General features: G+C 45.0%; 1 protein-coding gene across 4 annotated transcripts in view; it reads left to right on the top strand.

The window, feature by feature from the left end:
- The window catches only part of MID1 (midline 1), a 484,850-nt gene extending 469,112 nt beyond the window's left edge, over window positions 1-15,738 (top strand). For all 4 annotated transcript variants that reach the window (XM_069640367.1, XM_069640365.1, XM_069640366.1 and 1 more), the window contains exons 9-10: window positions 6,702-6,909; window positions 11,014-15,738. In XM_069640367.1, coding sequence (XP_069496468.1) covers window positions 6,702-6,909; window positions 11,014-11,359 — 554 coding nt within the window. In that variant the 3' untranslated portion in view covers window positions 11,360-15,738. The remainder of the gene's footprint in view (window positions 1-6,701; window positions 6,910-11,013) is intronic.
- Window positions 15,739-22,346: the final 6,608 nt, after the last annotated feature.

The following is a 22,346-nucleotide window of genomic DNA, read 5'->3' on the forward strand; positions in this document are numbered from 1 at the left end:
TCAAGGCGGCAAAGCCTCGTCGAAACAGGATTGAACCGGCCGTGGGGTCGGGCCCCCGCCGAAGCACCCCGGTGGGAGGCCGGCTGGCGAGCTTCGTCAGCGTGTGGGAGTCCATCTCCACCGACCGTTGGGTGCTGGACGCCTTAGCCCGGGGCCACGCGCTCGAGTTTCAAAGAAGGTGCCCGCGCGTCCCCCCCGTGGCCAGGAAAGAGCTTCACGTCCCTCAGCTTCTCCTGGAGGTAAAGGCGATGCTCAGGAAGGGCGCCATCGAACTCGTCCCAAAGAGGCTTCGGGGCTCCGGAGTTTACTCGAGATACTTCCTCGTGAAGAAGAAGACGGGAGGATGGCGCCCCATCCTAGACCTGCGACGTCTGAACAAGTTCATCAAGGCGCAGAAGTTCCGGATGGTCACCCTCCAGCACGTCCTGGGTCAGCTGGAGGAAGGAGACTTCCTGTCGTCGTTGGATTTGGAGGATGCCTACTTCCATATTCCCATCCTAAAGGGGCACCGAAAATTCCTCAGGTTTGTGGTCCAAGGGCGTCACTACCAGTTCAAAGCCCTCCCCTTCGGACTACGGTCGGCACCCAGGGTATTCACCAAGTGCCTTGCACCGGTGGCGGCGCAGCTGCGCCGCGAGGGGATCCACGTCTACCCCTACCTGGACGACTGGCTCATCCGAGCCAAGACGAGGGAGCTCGCCGTGGAGCACACGGCAAGGACCGTCCAACTTCTCACGGACCTGGGATTCTCCGTGAACTACGCCAAGTCCCACCTGGTACCCGCTCAAAACGCACTGTTTCTGGGAGCGAAGCTCGACACAGTGTCTCTTCTGGCCTCCCCGTCGGAGGAAAGGACCGGGTCCATCCTGGGCAAGGTACAGCGGATGTTGGTTTCCGACGCGGCCAAGGTGAGGTCCATCAAGTCCCTCCTCGGAATGATGTCTTCTTGCATCTACCTCATTCCCATGTGCAGGCTCCGGATGCGCCCGTTGCAGGAGTTCCTGGACGCGCGCTGGATCCAAACGACGGGCGGCTTCGAGGAGAGGATCACACTCGACGAGAGTTTCCGCCGAGCGGTCCGGTGGTGGGGCAACCGCGCGCATCTGACGGCAGGCATGGACTTCCAGACCCCAGACCACCAGGAGACAGTGACCACGGATGCCTCCCTGGAAGGGTGGGGAGTGCACACCGAAAATCTGCACGCGAGAGGCCTTTGGCTCCCGACGGAGAAGTCCCTCCATATCAACGTCCTGGAGCTCCGTGCAGTGTTCTGGGCCCTCAGGTCCTTCCTTCCGTCCCTCAAGGGCAAGGTGGTGAGGATCTTCACCGACAACACCACCACCACCATGTTTTACATCAGGAAACAGGGCGGAACCAGGTCCCCAGCACTGTCCAAGGAGGCGCAGGACCTGTGGCATTGGGCCGTCGCCCGAAGGATGTTTCTGGTGCCGTTTCATCTGGCAGGGATAAAAAACACCATCGCCGACTCACTCAGCAGGGAGCTGCGCTCGTGCCATGAGTGGGAACTACGGCAGGATCTAGTGGATCGCCTCTTCCGACGGTGGGGCACACCCCAGATCGACCTGTTCGCGACGGCGACGAACTCCAAGTGCCGGAGGTTCGCCAGCAGGTTTCCCCAGGCGAGGAGCATGGGCGATGCTTTCTCGTTCCCCTGGGAGGGCCTGTTCCTCTACGCGTTCCCTCCTTTGCCACTGCTAATCCGGCTCGTCAACCAGCTCAAGAGGTCACGGTGCAGGATGATCCTCGTCGCACCTGCGTGGCCGAGGCAGATATGGTTCCCGGACCTTCTGGACTTGTCAGCGTCCCCGCCAATCAAGCTGCCGGTGGATGCGGATCTACTCTCCAGGGAAGGAGGCGCCATCCTCCACCACGACCCGAAATCGCTGAACTTGCAGGCCTGGCTCCTGCAGCGCTAGAGTTTGGAGGATACGACATACCGGCCGACTGCAGAGAGGTTCTTGCAAAGGCCAAGGCGTCCTCGACTCTTAAATGCTACGGACACAAATGGAAGAGGTTCTCTGTCTGGTGCCACGCACAGAAGATTAACCCTCTACGGATTACAGCTCCCCAGGTACTGCCGTACCTGCTGACGCTGGCCAAAGCTGGACTGGCACACGCGTCCATCAAGATTCATCTTGCTGCAATCTCCCGATACACCAGAACCACGGGCCGGACGTCCTTGTGGTCTCATCGTCTGGTGAAAGAGTTCATGAAGGGACTGTTCAGATCGTTCCCGCCGGTGAAGGCTCCGGCCCCGGCGTGGGAGCTCAACGTGGTGCTGACCAAGCTCATGGGACCTCCGTTCGAGCCTCTGCACTCGGCCCCGTTGAAGTTTCTGTCGTGGAAAACAGCGTTTCTTGTGGCCATCACCTCCGCACGACGGGTGGGAGAGATCCAGGCCCTTTCCTGCAAGGCCCCGTACTTGACTTTTCACGACACGAGGGTGGTGCTCAGGATGCACCCCTCCTTCATGCCCAAGGTACCGTCGGACTTCCATCTCAACGAACCCTTGGTGTTGCCTGTGTTCTTCCCGTCGCCTTCGTCGCCGGCTGAGAGGACTTTGCACTCGCTGGATGTGGCTAGAGCGCTGAAGTTCTACGTGGACCGCACGAAGTGTTTTCGGAAGACGTCACAACTCTTTGTGAACTTTGGACCTGTCAATCAGGGGAAGGCTCTCTCGAAGGCTTCCATTTCCAGATGGCTTTCCGGCTGTATCATGTACTGTCATCGGTTGGCAAACCGACCGCTGCCTGGCCGTCCGAGAGCCCATTCCAGCAGAGCGATCGCAGCTACCACGGCGTTCCTTTCTGGTGTGCCCCTGCTGGACATATGCAGGGCTGCTACGTGGAGGTCGACGCACACCTTCACGAAATTCTACTGCGTCAATCGGGATTCCAGGGAGGAGTCCAGGGTCGGCCAAGTAGTGCTGCGCAACCTGTTCGCCTGAGGTGAGCCTGGTGAGAAGGTAAGATGCTTAATGTTGAGTTTGATGTACTGCTTAATGTTGAGCCTTTGCCACCTCCCGTGGTTGTGCATGTGTGTACTGCTATGTATTCTTTATTCATGAGCATGTGAATCCATGCCAGACCCCATGCTGGAGAAGGAACAAGTTACTTACCTGTAACTGTTGTTCTCCAGCATGGGTCTGGCATGGATTCACATGCGAACCCTCCCGCCTACCCCTCTGCGGCTCTTCACTTGGTCATACTGCCACTTCACGTGCTTCCAAATCTGAAGATGGCTGCCAGAGGCGGTGCTTAGGTAGAGGGCAGTCATTGGCTGTGGTCAGTATGACGCAGAGACCAGTGATTGGTTACTACTACGAAAGACAGATCAGAAACGAAACTGATACTGGTTTTTTCTTTACCGAGGATTCCCAGCCTGACGACGGGGAATATTCATGAGCATGTGAATCCATGCCAGACCCATGCTGGAGAACAACAGTTACAGGTAAATAACTTGTTCCTTATCAAATGAATTCTCTGCTTTAGCTTTTTTTGTCATCATTAATGGCTTTACTTCATCTCAAAACTTCCCTGTCACATTCCTCCGAGAGATACTGTTGACTTGCTTCCTCGCCAGCTCCAATCCCTTTTCCTACTTTTAGATCACGCCTTTCTTCTAAATCCCTTCTGCATCAGAATCCCTTGTGTTCCTCTTAGCTCCCATTCTCCAAGCTATGATGGAAAGATTGGGGCAGTTCATAGACTTCACCAACACAGCGTGCCTCCTGTATTCTCACTGCTTTTACCATGAGGACTTGAGTGTAGCACTGGAGCACCTTTTAACTTCACACATCACTTTTTTAACCAAGAACACTAGGGACATCATCGCTGAATCACCCAACCACACCTTTCCCTGCTGAACACCACAACGTATATTTTGCTAACATGTGGCACCTCCCAGCACAAATGGGGCAGGAGAACCATCCGACATGATGTCCTGTAACATTTGTTGCATCAAGGTAGAGCTATTCACTTTAAACCTCTCTGAATGATCTCTCAATGTCACTCTTGTTGGTTCATTGTGTAGTGCGTGCCTGCCACTGGTGTACTTTCATGGCACTGCATTCTTGCAAGAAGGCTCCTTTGTTCCAAAGTTAGGAAATTATCTACTCCAATAAAATGCTAAAAAAAATGTGCAAATATTCACTCCTCTGCAACTGACTGCCCATACCCTCTACTCCCTCATCGTCGTTCCCACCTTTCACCAATTTTTAAAAGCTCAACATGCCCTCCCACGGAAACTCCTTTTCTCTCCTGATGCTATCCACCTGCCAGGAATATCCACTCCACATTAGGGTTCTGGAAATTCTGTTTTTAAGTGCCTCAGTCCACATCCAAAATGACAGTGCATTGCACTTGCTGGATTTTACCTTCCTCGCTGACCATCATCTAAGTTTGGTGTGGGAAATATATAGGAATTTTAAAGAGCATTGACTGTTCCAACGAGATGCTGATGCGGTATCCTACTACGGTTAAAAACAAATATATGGGATCTGGATTGCAATATGTGAGGCTATAGGGAAACTCAAACTCTATCAAGATCTGTTGTTGGGGCTGCTTGCCCGCTTACTTGAAAAGGTATCCTAACAAGTATTGGAGGCAACAGTTCCTTCGCCTAAGGCTGAATCTAGTTCCAACATGTGAAATAATGCATGCAAGGAATAAGGTTGAGTGCCCTGACGCCGTTTGCAGATTGTGTGAAGTCCCGGGTTCAGTAGAATCTTTCTTGCATATTCTTAGTCATTGCCCTGAGTTGAGGGTTAGGCGCCAATAGTTTTTTAAAGGGTCCTGAGAGATTTTAGGGCCAGGATGTTGTTAGGTTCGTCCATTTCCATAATCACTGGTGCTTTGGAACTCTTCGGTTTTTGCGGCTTATTAAATCTATAGATCTATTCCCCTTTTTAATATGTTGCGGGAAGGTTTTACAGTGAACTTTTTTATACTAAGGTGAATATGGTATGAGTTTTAGAGAGGACATGCCTTTATCTGCTGGTTGCGGTTCTCAACGACGGAATTAGGACTTTGTGTAGTCTTTGTGCAATGCCTACCAGTATAATGTGGGATACTGTAGTTTCCGGTTAGAAATAATTTGTATGTACTATTTTTATACTATTAATTATCCATTCTTAGTCTGTTTTGATATTCTAATGAAATGTGTTTTGATGTGATGTGTGGGTGTTTTGTGCAAGGTTTGCTTTTTTTTAACCATATCACAATAAAAAAAATACATCTTATTGATTCATAGATATAGAAATCAAACGATGGCAAAATAATATGGAGGAGTTTGCCTCAGGGCTAGCTCCAGGGCCAGTCTATAGCAATGTAACCAAGCAGGGCGGGATGAATGTTGTTAGTTGGGATGTTGTCGCTAGCACGCTCGCCCAAATCGAACCGGTCCGATCTTGGTGTATTCAGTCCAAAGAAAAGTATATTGCACTGCGCAGGGCTCCCCCAGGTTGGAATGCGCAAAAACCAGTTTGGCATACTTTCCCTGGTATGAACTGCTAGCCCAGTCTTACAGCACGCAAATGAGTCAACAGTCTCTAACTGAAAGGCGCAAATACTACATATATGTTGCTTTTGAGAACCTGTTTGGGATATGAATCTGGGGTAATGCCCAGGTATGGGTTATTCGATGTTGAACAGCAGAGCCTACAAAATGGTCCAGGATAACCGTGTGGAAAGAGGTCAGAGGAAGGCGGAAACATGTCTTTTATTAGAATGGTTGTTATTCTAGGACGGTAGGGGGGTACATGCTGGAAAAGAGCATGATTAAAATGACATCGCCTCCCGTCCCCCCCAGAAAGAATACCGCAAATCAGTTGTCCGTGTAAATCAATCCACACAAGGGAGAAACATGTGTCAGGAGAGGAACATCATTTTTATTTGGCTAATTGCTTGTTGCAAGAGAATGTTGCAGTGCAAATCTTAAAATAATTGCAAGTGTGCCATATAACAAATGGATGGGCCCCAAACAGAGGTGAAAGTGGGAGGGAACTAAAGGGTACGACGTTCCCTTACTTCTCGGGGAAATCGTTCATAGTTCCCTTACTATGTGACCTTCAGTACCCTTCCAGGACGGTTGGAAAGGCCACTTTAAAAAATAAAATTAAAAAAAGAACATTAAACGACATTGTGCTATTTCACAAGTGCTGGCTAAGTTTCAGCCCAAGGGGCTTGTTTGGCACAGAGGTGTTTGCAGGTAATGGGAGGCGCGAGCCTATCAGTAGCTATTGTGTACATGCCCCTTAAGAGGTGTGACTGGTGTGTGAAGGGGAGGGGTGGCTACATAAAGCCGCCTGCTGAGGGGGCAATGGCACACTAATGGTGGTTGTTTAAATGTATATTCGTTCAGGGCGTTTTCTTTAGTCTTGTGAGAACTTTGGTAAATCACAGCTTTTGGGGTGGAGGAAAGGACTGGAAGGAGCCAGGTAGGTGGTTTGAATTGAGGGGGTTGGAGGGTAGGGGGAGGAATGGCTGTATGGCGGATTGAATGGAGCATAAAATGGGGCGGGGCAGAGGAGCATAGTACCACGAAATTTTTTGGTACACTTCGACCACTGTGCCTAAATAGTTGTTTTAATATATGATAGTTTGAAATTCTTTTTTTTTTATGATCTTCAAGAATGGAAGGTACACTTATTAAACAAGATTTTCTGAATTGTCTTCCTACAGGCCAACCATTTAAACTGGACCCCAAGTCTGCTCACCGGAAACTCAAGGTATCGCATGATAATCTGACGGTGGAGCGGGACGAATCCTCTTCCAAGAAGAGCCACACGCCGGAGCGCTTCACCAGCCAAGGCAGCTACGGGGTGGCGGGCAACGTCTTCATCGACAGCGGACGCCATTACTGGGAAGTTGTGATAAGTGGAAGCACGTGGTAAGAGACTCCCGAGCATTCGGGAAAGCACGCAAAATCAGCTGGTGTCGAGTGGGAGATGGGGGCGGTACCCAACAGGTGTTGGCGTGTGTTTCAGATATGAATAGTGAGACACATTCTAATTCCTGGCACTGTGTTAATTGAACACTTTCGCTTCTTTGGCAGTTGCTTTGGAGCCAGGGCAGCTTCTGAAAGTGTACCAACCATTTTGAACCCACATATAGGGAATGGAAACAAAGAGCAACTGTTGCATAAAAACTGCCATACAACAATAGTTCCTTTCCACGCGTATTATCCCCCGTGACGTGGGTGAAATGTCTGCCAGGCAGTCTGAATGGGAGCAGTATGTCTTCAATTCTTCATGCACATGCGTAGGCGTATGGACGTTTTCTTTACCTCTGGCTGCCCTCAGGGCTGTTTTTGCAACACCCGCTGGCCTAATTGACACATGGTCCCTTCATTCCCACCTCTCTGCCTGTGGAGGCGTCTGCATGAGTCTTGCTTCCATGCATATTCGCAGTCATATTGAAGACCAGAAACCCATAACTGGCAGGATCTATGACATCTCAACGAAAGCCACATCACTTTAAATCCATCTCAACACTGCCATTTTAATCATTTACTTTTCTTTGGCTCGTTTCACATCAAGCCATTTCACAAAATAATGTCTTTCTTTTTAAAGTAGGTGTCTTTCTTAATTGCAATACCCCTGCGTCCAACCTTTGACCCTATTAACCTTAATACATCTATTTTCATGGTCTCTTTTATGTATTCTTGTTTTTTTATGTGCTATACTTTAAACTTTTGTACATTTCTGTGTGCTTTCGATTTAATGGGTTGCCTTGAAATTTCCTTTGGTGAAAGGGTGTTGGAGAAATTGCTGCATGCCACGCATCCATGGACTGCTTCACCTGTGTTAAATAAATGCTAGGAATGCCCTTGCCAGGGCATGGTTACTCAGAAAATGCCAGGTCCTAGCATGCATCTGCCTCTGTCACTTTCTAAATGCATGCTGTCCTAGAAGGGACTTTGAGTACCTATTGTGCCTAATGCTCTACTAAATGCAGCATCAATTTTGCTGTAAATTTAGGTCGTGGTACTGGATTGGGAAAGAGGTTAAGGAGGAGCCAAGTGAATTGAAATGGGGGAGGGGGGGGGAATTGAGGGTGCACCACACGAATTGCCTTTCCTCTATTTTGGCAGCTTAGTCTTATTTGGTGATTGGTTAGCGATTCCTTCCAAATGGAAAAGAAGCTTTTGCACATTGGTTGTGCCCAGCGGAACTCTCTCAAAACGTCCTCAGTAGGAAAGATTACTTTGCTACAGAAGCAAGCTTGTTTGTTCTTCTCAATTATGTTCGTATGCCAAACACCACTGACATTCTGTCTGAGAATACGTGCACGTAGATGCTATGGAAAGGAGACGCACTTTTGTTAAGTGTTCTAAAAACAAACACTGTTGCATGACTAGTTTATCAAAAACAATGGCTTTGTCGCATGAGTCTATATTACATTCAAACGATTAGTATTGCACGTGTTGGATCCTTACATGTGCTTCTGTTTTGGGCGTCATCTCAAGGGCGTGTGTCCAATACAGACCCACCTTGGTTCTTGGCTCGTCAGAAGAACAGGTCTATAGAACCTGTTCCAGGATTAGAATTGGCAGGTAACATAGACTCAATTGCCTTTTCCAGAAAAGTTCCAAAAACAAGATTAATATGGCCAAACCGCCACATGGTGGGGAAATCCAACATGATATCTCTAAGCAACACATTAAAATTAAAAAACATTTAAATTATCATCCACGTACCATCAACATGGAACACTATTCAGCACTCTCAATTTAGGTCATATGACTAAGGATTTTCACTGTGGCGCGCTTCTAATTCAGCAAGTACACTCTTCCAAGTTCCTGGTCCCCGTCTTATTGGACTAACTGCACATACTATGCAGAGATGAAACAAAGCAAGCTTATGCCTTGCTCCACCTGTGCATAGAATGTTCAGTTAGTCCAATTAAAGGTATCAAAACCTGCGTCTCGTGCGATAGTAAAACTGGACTAACACAGGGTTCAGTTTTGTTTCTCTGATCCCCGTCTTTGCAGGCATCCCTATTCTACAACCTGTCACATTGGTAATTGGAAATCACTGTACCCTTCCTGTTGCATTTTGCGCTCCTTTCCTCTTAACAACGATACCATACCCGGAAACCCCTCGAACACCTCTATTTTTCCAGTCTTTCTCTATACACCACTCCAATATAATGTTCTCCCTCCGCCATCAAAACCATTACACCAATGGAACTGTTGAAGACCAGGCTTAAGCCGCACCTGCTTGCAAGTGAAGGGGGGCACCCAACTCCCATGCTGCCTTTTCTGAACTGACCTCCCAGCCAGCCACTCGCAGCAAAAACGCAAATGTAAATTGTTCATATGTAATTACTACCTACTACCACCAGGCCCTGCATGTCCTTCTTTTCATGTTTTGTCCCCTAGTTCCTGTCCTTGGTCTGTGATCCTTTATAGTGCCCCATCACCACACAGTTCACGTAAGTGGACCGTGTGAAGACTCTGTAACTAGGGACTGCCTCTGCATCTGTAATGTACACTTAGTAGGTTTTCTATTCAAAATGACATCCCGGCTTTAATAAATGCAAATGAAAACAGTGTGCAGCATTGGACCCAAGGCTTATGTTCCCACTAAAGGGCTACGTTTGGCACCATTCATGAAATTGGCAAAGGTCAATAGCCATGTTACTGTGACCTTCACCACATAGTTGGTGAGATAAATGAACCGTACATGGTCCATATAAGTAATGGATTACATGGGGTACAAGTGATGGATTAGTCACATCTGCATACATATTGCCCTGGTTCCACACAAATGACAAGGGACTAGGAGAGTGTTGTTTAGGTGTTGGACAGGATCCCGGACTCCCAAGTGGTGTTGTGAATGCTGTCTCTATATACAGAGAAGTAATACAATCACACGTGGCACTCATCTTCATTTCATTAGCCTGGGAGAGACCGCTGTGGTTTTTACAACTCATGCTTATGTTATCCACGATGGAAGGAACAGCAGCCAGAGGGAGCGGGGCAGCCTGTGTATCTGGGGAGGCATAAGAGCAATACACCTAGTAGCATGGCTCTTAGGGTTATAGAATTTGGCCACGTAGGCCTGATGTGTGTGTGAATGGACTCGAAGAAACACAAAATGACGCTATTAACAAATGTTGTGTCATGAAGTTAGGAAGTTTATTCATTTGCTACATAGAAAGCAAGATGCACACTTTATTTTAATAAAATACATTACTATTGATTTTTCGGGTGGTCATAACAGTCCCCGGGACAAACAAAATGAGTTGGTTGAACAAATCACTCTTTAAATTATCAGTTGAAAGGGATTTCAAGGAAAGAATGAACATCCTTTAAACTGCAAAGTAATCAGTAGCGGTTCGTGAATTATATATTGTGTTGAGAAAACAAATGGTGCCAACACGTGGACCTATGCATGAATGTGGGATTACATTCTTGTTCTGGAAGTCCGTGGCCGATGGGTGGGCAACAAGCCAAACACCTACAGGCTTTGTGTCCTTCCTCACATCCCATCTCTCTCCTCTATTCAATGTCCACTCCAACAGGCAGCACCTTCAACACCACCTAATAGTCAAAATTAAAAAAGGGGACAAAACGCCCCCAATCCAAAATCCTATCCGGCACCAGGCACATGGTGGGTCAATCAGTTCTCAAGGAAATACTCAGGACATCTCAAATTATACCCCCCCCCCTGAAGTAATTATACTTGCCACTTTAGATGAGAAGTAATACATTCTAATCTCCAATTGTGTTATTGGGCCTACAGCTGCACTTTCATGGCATATTTACTCTTGGAATGCTGTTATCCGTTTTCTCGCCATCCCTCATCTTGAGCCCCAGTCATTACATAAAAGCAAGCGGAATTGCACAGTTTACATATTTTATAGTTCAGTGAAATTAATACTGCCATCCATACATCTTCTGATGTTAGTTGTTGTGAATTATTTCACCATTGCTTTCCACGTTGGATACCTTGAAATATGAATCACTTGTTTTTTCTTTGTCCTGTAGGTATGCAATTGGCATAGCATACAAGTCGGCTCCAAAACACGAGTGGATCGGGAAGAATTCTGCTTCCTGGGTGCTGTGCCGCTGTAACAATAACTGGGTGGTGAGGCATAACTGCAAAGAGATTCCCATAGAGCCCGCCCCACATCTCCGGCGCGTTGGGATCTTGCTGGACTACGACAGCGGCTCACTGTCATTCTACGACGCCTTGAACTCTCTACATCTCTATACCTTTGACATTTCTTTTGCTCAGCCCGTCTGCCCCACGCTCACCGTGTGGAACAAATGTTTGACAATTTTAACCGGACTTCCGATCCCAGATCATCTAGAAGGCATGGAGCAGCAATGACGGTCTTCGGTGGAAAAGGTCACCTTCCACCGGTCCGCCCGAGTTTGGCTAAGACTCCTTTAAATACATTTTTATAAAAAAAAAAAAATCCAAAGGTCCAGTTGGCCTGAAGTGGAGTTTTTACTAAAGAATGGCTTTAATTTCTTTCACTTTTTGTATTTAGTCTCTTATAGGAAGATTTATAAATTATTTATAAGATAATGAGTCAGATTAAAACTTGTAGAAAGTACTTGTTTTTGCACATTATGGGCCCACTTTACGAAAGATGTATGTTGCTCCCATGATTCTCCATCTTTGAAGCAAATGTCGCCTGCAAGGCCGCCCACCTTCTGTGATCTATCTCCATATGGAACTCCCTCTGCAGTGCGTTTGCCTCACCCTACGCTTCATTTTTCTAGTGCATTTGCCTCACCCTACGCTTCATTTTTCTAGTGCTTTTGCCTCACCCTACGCTTCATTTTTCTAGTGCGAATCAATATACGAGAGACAGAAAAAAAAAGTAAATGTTTTTGTCTTTTTCTTTTTCCTGCATGTGTCCAGGTTTAAAAAAAAATAACTTGGAACTATTCACAAATAGACAATGTACTGCTTGCTCCAAACATTTTACTCTGTTGTACTTCTCACTTTTTACATGCAGTCTTAGGGATTTAAATGTACACCTGTTTTAATTCTAATGATTTTGTTGCAAATACAAACTTTAACATTTCTCTGTACAAAATATAAAAGACACGTTTTCCCACCTGCATTAAATACTCCACCTCAGACTCCTTACTTCTCACACCCCCTTGCTGCCACAATGCACACATCTGTACACCTTTCTTGCAACTCATTGATTGCAATGTGACTTCAATACACGCTGTGAGTTGCTACTGATACCTCTTACAGGCTTATGTACTTTTTCACTGCCTTTGGTGCTATTTAGGGACATGCACATACATACCACAATTGTTCATGTTCTAGGGAATTTGACCCAGCCATAGGAATATGTTTTCCCACAAACACTATATGTTTGGGGGGAGGGGTGTAGGACCTACTTCACTATCGCTATGCCTTCATGTGCAGTGCTTCGCATAGGACTAATGCCCACATGAATAATAACGCTTCACAAAATATAGGTAAAAAGTGATAGTTTAGTCACATCTGCATAAATATTGCCCGGGTTTCACGCAAATGACAAGGGACTAGGTTAGTGCTGTTTAGGTGTTGGACAGCATCCCTGACTCCCAAGTGGTGTTGTGAATGCTGTCCATATATACCGAGAGGCTGGTCCTATTTTGCTGGGGCCTGCAAGCTGTGGCTCTCCAGATGTCTTAGACTGCAAATACCATGAGCCCTCATCATTGACTATGCTTGAAGGACTGATGTGAGTTGTAGTCCAAAACATCTAGAGAGCCCAAGGGTGCAGATCCCTGCTACATTGCATCTGCCAGGCCCATGAGTAGACTGCACTTTAAAAGATGATTGCAGCTTCATGGGATTAAACGCACCCTGTCGTCCTACATAAAACCATTCAAAAACCCCAATGCTTCTTTCAGCATCTCCAGGAGTCCTTATATTGGTTTAAATCCGTTCCTACAGGTGGTACAGTTCCGGGTCTGTAGGCGACATTAGAATGCCAGCGGTAGAAACGCTGGCCGCATCAACGACATACACTATTGTGCACAAAGGTGAAGGTGAAAAGATGGGAGAGGGAGAGGTAAGGTTGGGTCAACACGTGCACCACTGTGTTAAAAAAAAATAGAAAAGAAACCCACATCCAGGATTTGTACTGCTGGCATTCTAACTGCAACTGAGCGCCATAGATTCGGTATTTTTCCCCCGAATGTGATATTATTTTATTACAAAGAAATCAGTTGCATATCTAGTACTGATTATTTCTAAACCCTTAAGTCGGCGTGAGCCAGATTCTCCACTCATGGCTCTCCTTAAGAGTCGCGTCATAATTCATGGCTGCCCCCCCTGCTGCGATCTAAAAGTTACTGGCTGTGGTCATTTCTCCTCTTACAGGACACCTGACACTTTCAGGGAGTTTCCTCATATTGCAATTATAGTGAAGAGGCTCTCATTGGAAATGGCTAATTATCTATAATAAAGGCTATGAAGCTACCAACGGGTATCACCCCCATAATTCCGCTGCAAAAAAATGCAGAATTACTAAATGCTGAATTTCGGATGCCCCATTTCACTGCATATATAAGTTGGAGGGTGGGGGTAAAGTGAATGAAAAAAGTGCAGAGGTATGGGGGAGGCTGCAGGGACTCTTCCCCCCCACCCCCGCATATATATTCAGTGAAATGGGGAAAAAAGAAAAAAAAATCTTTGCGATTCAGTATTTTATTTTCGAAAATATCACATACCCATACGACCGTAGTATATACCACTTGAATTATTCCATGGGATAATAAAGCGCGCACACCTTTGCTCTGGCATTGCATCACAGTAAGTGACAAAAAACTATTGTGTGCCCCGGTGATTGAACATTGTTGCATGTCTATTTAAATAGTCTTTGTGGTAATCTGGAAAATTAACCATTCTAACAAATAGTGGTTTATAAAACGCCCACACATCCAGCAGTTTAAATGGGTGAAAGCTAAAGGCACATTCAGGCTGGTTAAATCACTGCATGTAAACCCGCGCAGAGGCTCTGCTACTCCTTGCCACCCCAACGAATGTCCATACACAAACCCCATTAAAGGTACATTTAATAATCCGAGGTTCCACAAATCAATAATTCTGTGACACAAAATGACCTGCACCTCAGAGTTGAATTCTTGCATACCAACATCACAATTATGATCATCCTATATGCACTTTCCGAAGAAAAAATAGCTCAGATTAATTTACTATCTCAGTTCTTAAATTGTATAATTGTTTAAGTTATGTTATGTTACTGGGAGTCGTACCGCACACCGCTGCCGTCTGCATAGTCTCCAGGTGCAATGCTGGACACAAGTACTGTACATTTTCTCTTTGTGATCTGCGGATCTGCTCTGCACTCAGACAGCATTAATCACAAGTCTCCATGCGCGCGCATGTGCTACTGCCGATCACAGCGCTTCATCTTAATGTACTATTTATGCATAGATGGAAGAATGTTAAAAGTATTTGAAACTGTAGCATAGTGGATTACCTCCTGGGAGGGACAAAGGGATTGTGAGGCTCATGAGCATCGACATTTGAAGTAGTCTTACAATCAGGACATCGACTGAATGCAGGCCTCTCTGAGAATGCTACAGTGCTGGTGTGAGATATTGCTTTAAGTGTCCTTCAAAAGGGCGCATAAATGCACTTTGTTTCAAATGGGCTCTGTATTTTAAGGTCGCCACCCTATGTGTTTTGAGTGTGGATTATCCAGGTACTAAGGAGTACTACGCTATGCCTTATTGGAGTGCCAGATTCAAAAACCTTTAGGCTTGGCATAATCGATACTGCAATATTTTTTACAACATTGATGAAATATTGGTCCAGTGTTCCTCCTTGTGTCTAATCAAATGTTGCATGGCTAGAAAACCGGACCTGTAAGAATGGGTGGGTTGTTAGCCTACTGTGCAGTCTTCGGTATTTAGCCGATGGGTGCCTCTGGCAATTTTGAGGTCAGAATCATAAGCATAAAAGACAGACTACACATATTGTTCAGAGGTTAGAGAATGGCGGCAAACACAATGTGAATAATTATAAAAACAGGTAATACATTTAAAGATGCTGGTCTCACATACACATCCCAGGACTTGTTGAAAGTAGGCCTAATGCCATTTGATACATGTGCTTAACCAGCGCCATCAAGATTATTTTCCTCATGAATTCGTTGGGCGAATTCTTTGTATGTTGCAAATCTTGCACTTATTGCTGGTTGCACGTCTCGCCGCCTGGACATACATACAAATTACTCCATCAGCACCTATCAACAGTTCAACGTGAGACGTTTCTGGACAGAGTCATAGGTCTCAACTTGGGCTGAACAGAAGAAGGAACCTGCTTTTGGTGTAGAATCCTTTTTTCTATTACAGGGACATAAAAGAGTGTGTTTGTGTGTGTTCAAGACCACAGTTGTCTGCTTAAGAAGAACATTTTTTTTTTACAACAGAACACTAATGAAAATATCCAAACTCCAACAGTGAATGATCAGCTTGTGCACCAACCACGGGAAGCTTGGACATTGTCAAACTGTGGCTTTTGAAGCATTGCTCAACTGGTCAGTTTGCACATCTCTGGTAATGACTGATACCAGGAACCAGCCCGCTTCCAGCGCCTTGAAGTCCAGCAGATCCTCTTCTGGGTTGCTCAGCCTCATCATCATTCATGAACTGCAAAAGCACAGAAATCAGTTTATTTTGCATCATTAAATGCCTGATTTTGCAATAAATGGGTTCATTTGACAATGCTGGTCCTTTTTGAATCTATCTCAAGTGGTCTGTTTAAGTGATGTCAAATTATACCTTGCACTGTGCAATATGCATATATGTTGCCTATGATGAACGATCTGTCCAGAAAGCTGGAGTCATCTGTTTACATGCACTCTATTTTTTTTTGGAGTTATGTTATGTTAAAGGTACTTATATAGTGCACTGTCACCAAAGGAATTGGTTCCCAGGTGCTCTGGGGGTTCTGTAAATGAGAAGATGGGATGGGTTAGTAAGGTGAAGAGGAAGTAGGATGGTGAGAGGAGTGGTATACTGTTGGCAGCTTCAACTCGGTAGACACCGGGTGCTGAGCTTTGGTGCGAGTATTGGATTGGTGTCAGTCCGCGTGTGCTGTTGGTGCGGCTTATGTGTTGTTACAGTGTGGTGAAGTGCGTGCAGCTTGTTGTGCGAGAGATGGTTGTGTGAGTTTTTTTGTTTAGATAAATATGCAGAGAGTTTGAGTTTGTATTGGTTAGTGGGTTATGTGACATTTAACATGCAAGCATTCACAGTTGTGTCTAAGTGTAGCACTTGCTGACCTACATAATTCAGTCTGAGTGTGGCACTCACTAATCTTCACAATAACATCTAGATACCGCACAGGCTAATGGTCACAATTCTATCTAAGTGTGGAACATGCTAACATTCTCAATTCCTTTCAAGTGTTGTGCTTGGTAATCTTCATAATTCCGTCTAGGTGTGGCACTCGCTAACCTTCACAATATTATCTAGATGCGACACAGGCCGAAGTTAGGAAATCCGTCTAAGTGTGGCACACACTAACATTCGCAATCCTGTCTAGATACGGCGCAGGCTATTGTTCTCAATTCTAAGTGTGGCACATGCTAACATTCAAGTTCCATCTAGGTGTGGCATATGCTAACATTCACAATTCTGTCTAGATGTGACGCAGGCCAAAGTTAGGAATTACGTCTAAGTGTGGCACATGCTAACATTCAAGTTCCATCTGGGTGTGGCATATGCTAACATTCATAATTCTATCTAGATACAACGCGGCCCATGTTAGGAAGTCCATCCAAGTGTTGCACATGCTAACATTTACAGTTTCATCTAAGTATGCTGCTTGCTAATACTCATAATCCCATCTAGATGTGAGGCAAAGCTAGGATTTCTAAGTTTGGCGCATGCCAACATTCACATTTCTAACATTTCAATCGGAGTTCTATCAAGTGTGATGTACGCTAAGCCTTCCTAATTCCATCCAAGTAGTCGGATGTCGACATTCACAAACCTGTATAACTGGGGTGGTGGCAGCCGCCGAAGAAATTAGAACATTTCTAAAGTGTAGAATGTTATATTATTTGCGAAAAAACTGTGTTGGTGTTAAAGCTAATCACCTTCTACCCAGTATGCAAGTATTTCGAATTGTGCTCACATGCAGAGGGATAACAGGACTATTTTTGGAATAAATCACTAATCTGTTATAAACCCCATAATTCAGGGGACATGTGTTTATTTACAAGTATTGTAAGTAAAAGTCAAATGGACATAACATATGAACAAAAATGGTCGTCATTGTAAATATGTAAACAAGGAATGGAGACAGTGTTCATATCCATGTATAACCACAACATAACTAAGCATAAATCCTAAGATAAGTGTGGCTAACAGTGTTGGATTTGGCAAGAAATTACTCTCTTCATGAGACAATTAATTCCTAATATTAAAACCAGAAAAGTTAATGACAAGCGATTCATTGTTTCTACAATTTTCTATAGGACATAGATGAACTTCAATGCATCCAGTGTTACAAAAATAGTTGTGATAAGATAAAACAAACAAATTAACAACAAAGGTTTAGTACATTTTGCTGAGAAAATGCAGTTATTGTCAGAGAACATAACACTTTGCTAGGCAAGAAAAGTTCTACAGGTCTATTGTCCAAGAGGGAACCTAGACCTAACTGTTTGGTTGTGAATAGAGCAAAACCTTGTTGTTTGTGGTGAAATGTTACACCTTAATTGGGTAGTGGCCATTCACAAATCTATCTAGATGCGACGCAGGCTAGCGTCCATAATTCCCTCCAGGTGTGAACACTTGTTAACATTGACTAGTATGTTAGGGTGCAGTGCAAGGCAACATTTCAAACACTGTCATGGTCGAAATCCGGCTGGTGGTCACACAACTTTCTAAGTATGCATAGGCTAATTCTATGCCAGTCTGTTATAGGAAGGTAAGGTAGAGTGGCGGGGGCTTTCTGGTTTGAGAAATTGCTCTACACCCCACCCATGCCACACTTAGTTTTTGTTGGTGTCTGTTAGCTGCTGGCTTCATTGGCTTCCCCTGCAGACACTTTTTGGAGATGCCAATGTAGGAGTCACCTTTTGCCTCAGCCATTAGCCGACGGGGCTGCCGGGCAGAGTGCTGCCCTGGGAGGGCGAATTAAGAGTCGATGAAGGACCAATCGGGGCTGGGGGCGAGAAGGGAGGTGCGATGAGGAAGCTGGAAGGGTTGGGGAGGGAGAGGACTGCGAGCGGTGCCAGGGGCTCTGAAAATGTAACAAAAAGGCTCTGAACCAGCGCCCACGAGGGTCCTGGGCGTGGGGGCGATAAAAAATCAGATCCCGCTGCATCTACTGAGGCCGGCAGGGACTCTGAGAAACATCCATCCCATGCATCTAAGAGCGTGGTGTGAAGGCTACCTTGAAGTATTCCCATGCAGCATCAATGCCATTGGCCATCAATGCTCCTTTATTTATAAAAGTCAAATTGGCGCCCTACTCAAAGTACCAAACGGTCTTGAGGAGGACTTCTATATTGGTGTATGATCCTCAACAGAGGGTAAATTATATGCCGTTGTTCCAGTCCATCGGTAATGATGAGGTGACCAAATACCTTTTAAGATTTGAACTGTTCCGACCTTCAAGCACCCCTAAAGAACTACTTTAAGAGGAATTGAGGATGGAGAAATTGGCTTCCTCTATAAAGGACGTCAACATACTCGAAACCTCCACTGAGGTTGAATTCCCCCAACCTGACACGCATCCCCATCCAAATGCTGCATAACGAAAGGTCATGACGATGGTCGTAGAATGCTTGGGATTGTAAGTGACTTCAATCCAACTAAGTCAATGCTTAGGATGGGATGCCCAATGGAAGCCCTTATTTATATATTTTTATGTCAAAGTTCGTTAAATCTGGATGATGAACCCTTGTATAACGCCCCTCTCTTTGAATCCCCCTGAACTCACTGAGCCAAGAAGTAGGTTGTTTTTGCAAATTCAAAGATTTATTTGAAGAATTAAACAATATATATATATATCACACTTTTATGAACAAAATAATATCTGAATAGCACACTTATGAATATGGACGGTAATCAACAATGGGTAATATTACAAAATTGACACTCTCTTTAATCACTTATGAGTATGAATATGAAGGATACTGTTGCAGAGAATACTTTATGTAATTCAGGGAAATGCAATCATGGGAAAGAATGCAACACAAAAATAAACCTTGATATGATTTCAATCAAAAGATAATATGTTCACTCTTTCCCCTGTGACTACTCACTCCTCCCCTATGCAATATGAAGAGATGGAAATGAGGGCACACCGGCTTCAGGAATACAATCAAGAATGCAGTTCAATTCCATTTCCCCCCCAGCAAGCTTAGAGAAAACAGGTATGATTTTAAAACACAGGTCAAAACGCTTTGGAATATGATTGCAATGGATGGAAAAATATGCTAAAATGATTTTAATTCACTAAAGGATATTCAAAATAAGTGATAGTTACTTTAGATTGGTTCACACAATCTGCAGAACCATCCCACAAGCTTCGGGACACATGGAGTCATGAACTGGGGTTGGCATTCACTGATGACATGTGGGCGAAAATGTGCATACACACAAGCAAGGTCTCCCTCAACTCTAGATTTAGATGTGTGCAATATAAACTTCTTAACCGCCTGTATTATACTCCTCATGTGGTGGGGAAATTTGCACACGATCAATCCCATGTCTGCCAGAGATGCAGATCCAACGAAGCGGATCACGCCCATATGTTCTGGTCCTGTGGGGTGCTGGCCCCGTTCTGGGAGGCTGTGCTCGAGGCCCTCTCAGAGATGGTGGGGTTCCGGATTAATCCTGACCTCCCTGGCTGTATTGTTCCGGCTATGGGAGGGAACTGGGGCAAAGCGGGTTGCTAAATTTTTGAATGTGGGGGCTATAGTGGCTAAAAGATGCATCCTGCAGTGCTGGAAGCGGCACTCCCCTCCTTCGCTGGAAATACGGTTAAAGCCTCTCACCTGGACGCAGGTGTGTGAGGAGGACTATATCAATACACTACCTGCAAATGCTCGCCCCAAAAATGTGTGGACAGAGTTTTGTGGCTATTTGAACAGCAAATTGGAGCTCTTATCCTCACCTCCATCACCGGATTGGGCAGATGTGTAACCTGGACTATGAGCAGCCTCACTAGACTTGCTTTACTCTAGAGAATGTGCCTGTTTTATTGCTAATGCACTGCTTGTCTTGCCCATGTTCTGAATTATGAAACACAGATTGTCGATGTAATGTTTAATGCACCTGCTACTGTTCCTTGCCAATAAAGAAAAGTAAAAAAAAAAAAAAGATTGGTTCAGGTCAACCCTAGCAATGATTCATGAATGATTATCAAATTGGAAACGTAATTCAGCAGTGGAAAGCAAGAAGCAGCTATTTTTACAAGTGGTGAAATGGAGCGAAATTGCAATTTGCAGCAATTTTCCGCGTGCGTAAATCGCGATTACGGATAAACTATAAGGAATTGGAATGTCGTTTTGGCTTTGTTGGAAAGCTTAGGATCTTAGCTGTAAAATGACAGTTACATCTCATTTCTAGGACGTGCGATTCAAAAGTTACGGATGTTTTTGTGAAGGTAGATTTTCAGAAATAAAGTCAAGATTTCAGAATGACAGATGGCACTTTACAGATTTGGAATCAATAGGATGAACACAGGATTCTATAATGCAGTTCTGGATAGGATGAAATTAATGGAAGAGGATTACTTTAAACTAAGAGATTGGTTCTGTACAGTTCTGGACTAGATACTCACTCCTAGTTTTGGAATGGAATGCACCTCGTCAAAGATCTGGTCAATGGTTTGGCTTCACTCTCGCCACCGGACAGATCTCAGGCCTTCTGGGTTCTGCTCTCAGCACTGCACAGCGGTCTGGGTCTCTTGAACTGGATCTGACGGGTCTGGATACAGCACTGCGCTCTCTGGGTCTGGATCTGGGTTCTAGCAGAGGGTTCTTGGCTAAAAGCAAACCGCACGGCCCGGCTGTTGAATGTATTGGTTAGGCCCCGTGGAAGTTTAGTGGTTAGAATCAGGTTGCAAAAGATTCTGAAGGCCTGCTGAGAAGGATTCAGCTTGTGAATTAGGCCTTTCCTTCATGGTTCTAGAGCTTGCTTCTAGAGTCTGGATTCTAAGTTCTGGTCTCTGGATCTAGATCTGGAGTCTCTATCTGGATGTTGTCTGGATCTGGTCCGGCAGAGTGCTTCGCAGGAATCGGTGAGTAGTGGAAAATGAGTCCCTATCTGTCCTAGGCAGTCTCTTTTTATGTGTTTCAAAGTGGGTGTGGAGGCTGATTCTACATGCCCAACCCCCTAAGGATTTGATAAGTCAGAGAATCTCCTGTCCCCTGACTGGAGAAAAGAGTAGTGTCATCCTGTGTCATCAGGTGTCATGTTTATGGCTTAAGGAAAGAACACTCCCCTTTGCTTTTACTTAGAAAATCAATTTTTCATAACAAACATATTTTCCAGATACACAAGTTGTTCATAATACCTATAGACATCACATATTACTTAAGGTACATTCTGTTCAAGTCCCATGTTCCTACGAGTTTGGGTTCAGAAATTACAACTTATTTGCGCTTTTGGTGGGTTTCGCAATATTGGTTCTGCACTAAATTTTACACATGCATGCAGATCCTCTCTGGGCATATTACTGTAAGTTATGTTCACAGAGACAACACTGCAGCTACAATATTCATAAATTACGGGGTTTGGTCTTAGAACATCACACGGCGTCCAGCTTAGTCTTGAGCTGTGAGTGAATTTGTCATTTTAAGAATCCCAAAGTTTCATATTTTTTTCAGCTTGTTACAATATTTAGAACCGTTTTCCTTAAACATATATTTGGTGCAATGTTAAATCCACATCCCAATCTGGTCCACCCCCAGAGCTGGGTGAGTCAGATGGTCACATGGCCTGCCTTCCTGCAAGAGCAGTTGTTGACCAGGCACACCCAAATCAGCATATTCTATTCAGTTGAAAGAGTCTATTGTCTCTTTCCTCCTTCCAGCAGGGGAAATCTCCTCTCACAACAGTTCTAATTAACATGTCCATGCAATATCCTCTCCTGTTGGTAGGAAGGCCAGGTGTGAAGGATTCCCATGGACAGAAGGCCTCTTGAAGTTTTAATTAAATCAGATTACCTTCTGATCAATTGCACAGAGTTCCTTGTGAGAAAGACATACATTTATAAACTTAAAATAAGCAATATATCTCTAAATCAAGTCTTTTTCAGAATGAAATCACTGTGTGGCACTCTATATGGCATTTTGATGGAATTCTCT

The sequence above is a fragment of the Ambystoma mexicanum genome, chromosome 7q, assembly GCF_040938575.1.
Source record: "Ambystoma mexicanum isolate Mex_15411 chromosome 7q, UKY_AmexF1_1, whole genome shotgun sequence".
NCBI classification, from domain to species: Eukaryota; Metazoa; Chordata; class Amphibia; order Caudata; family Ambystomatidae; genus Ambystoma; species Ambystoma mexicanum.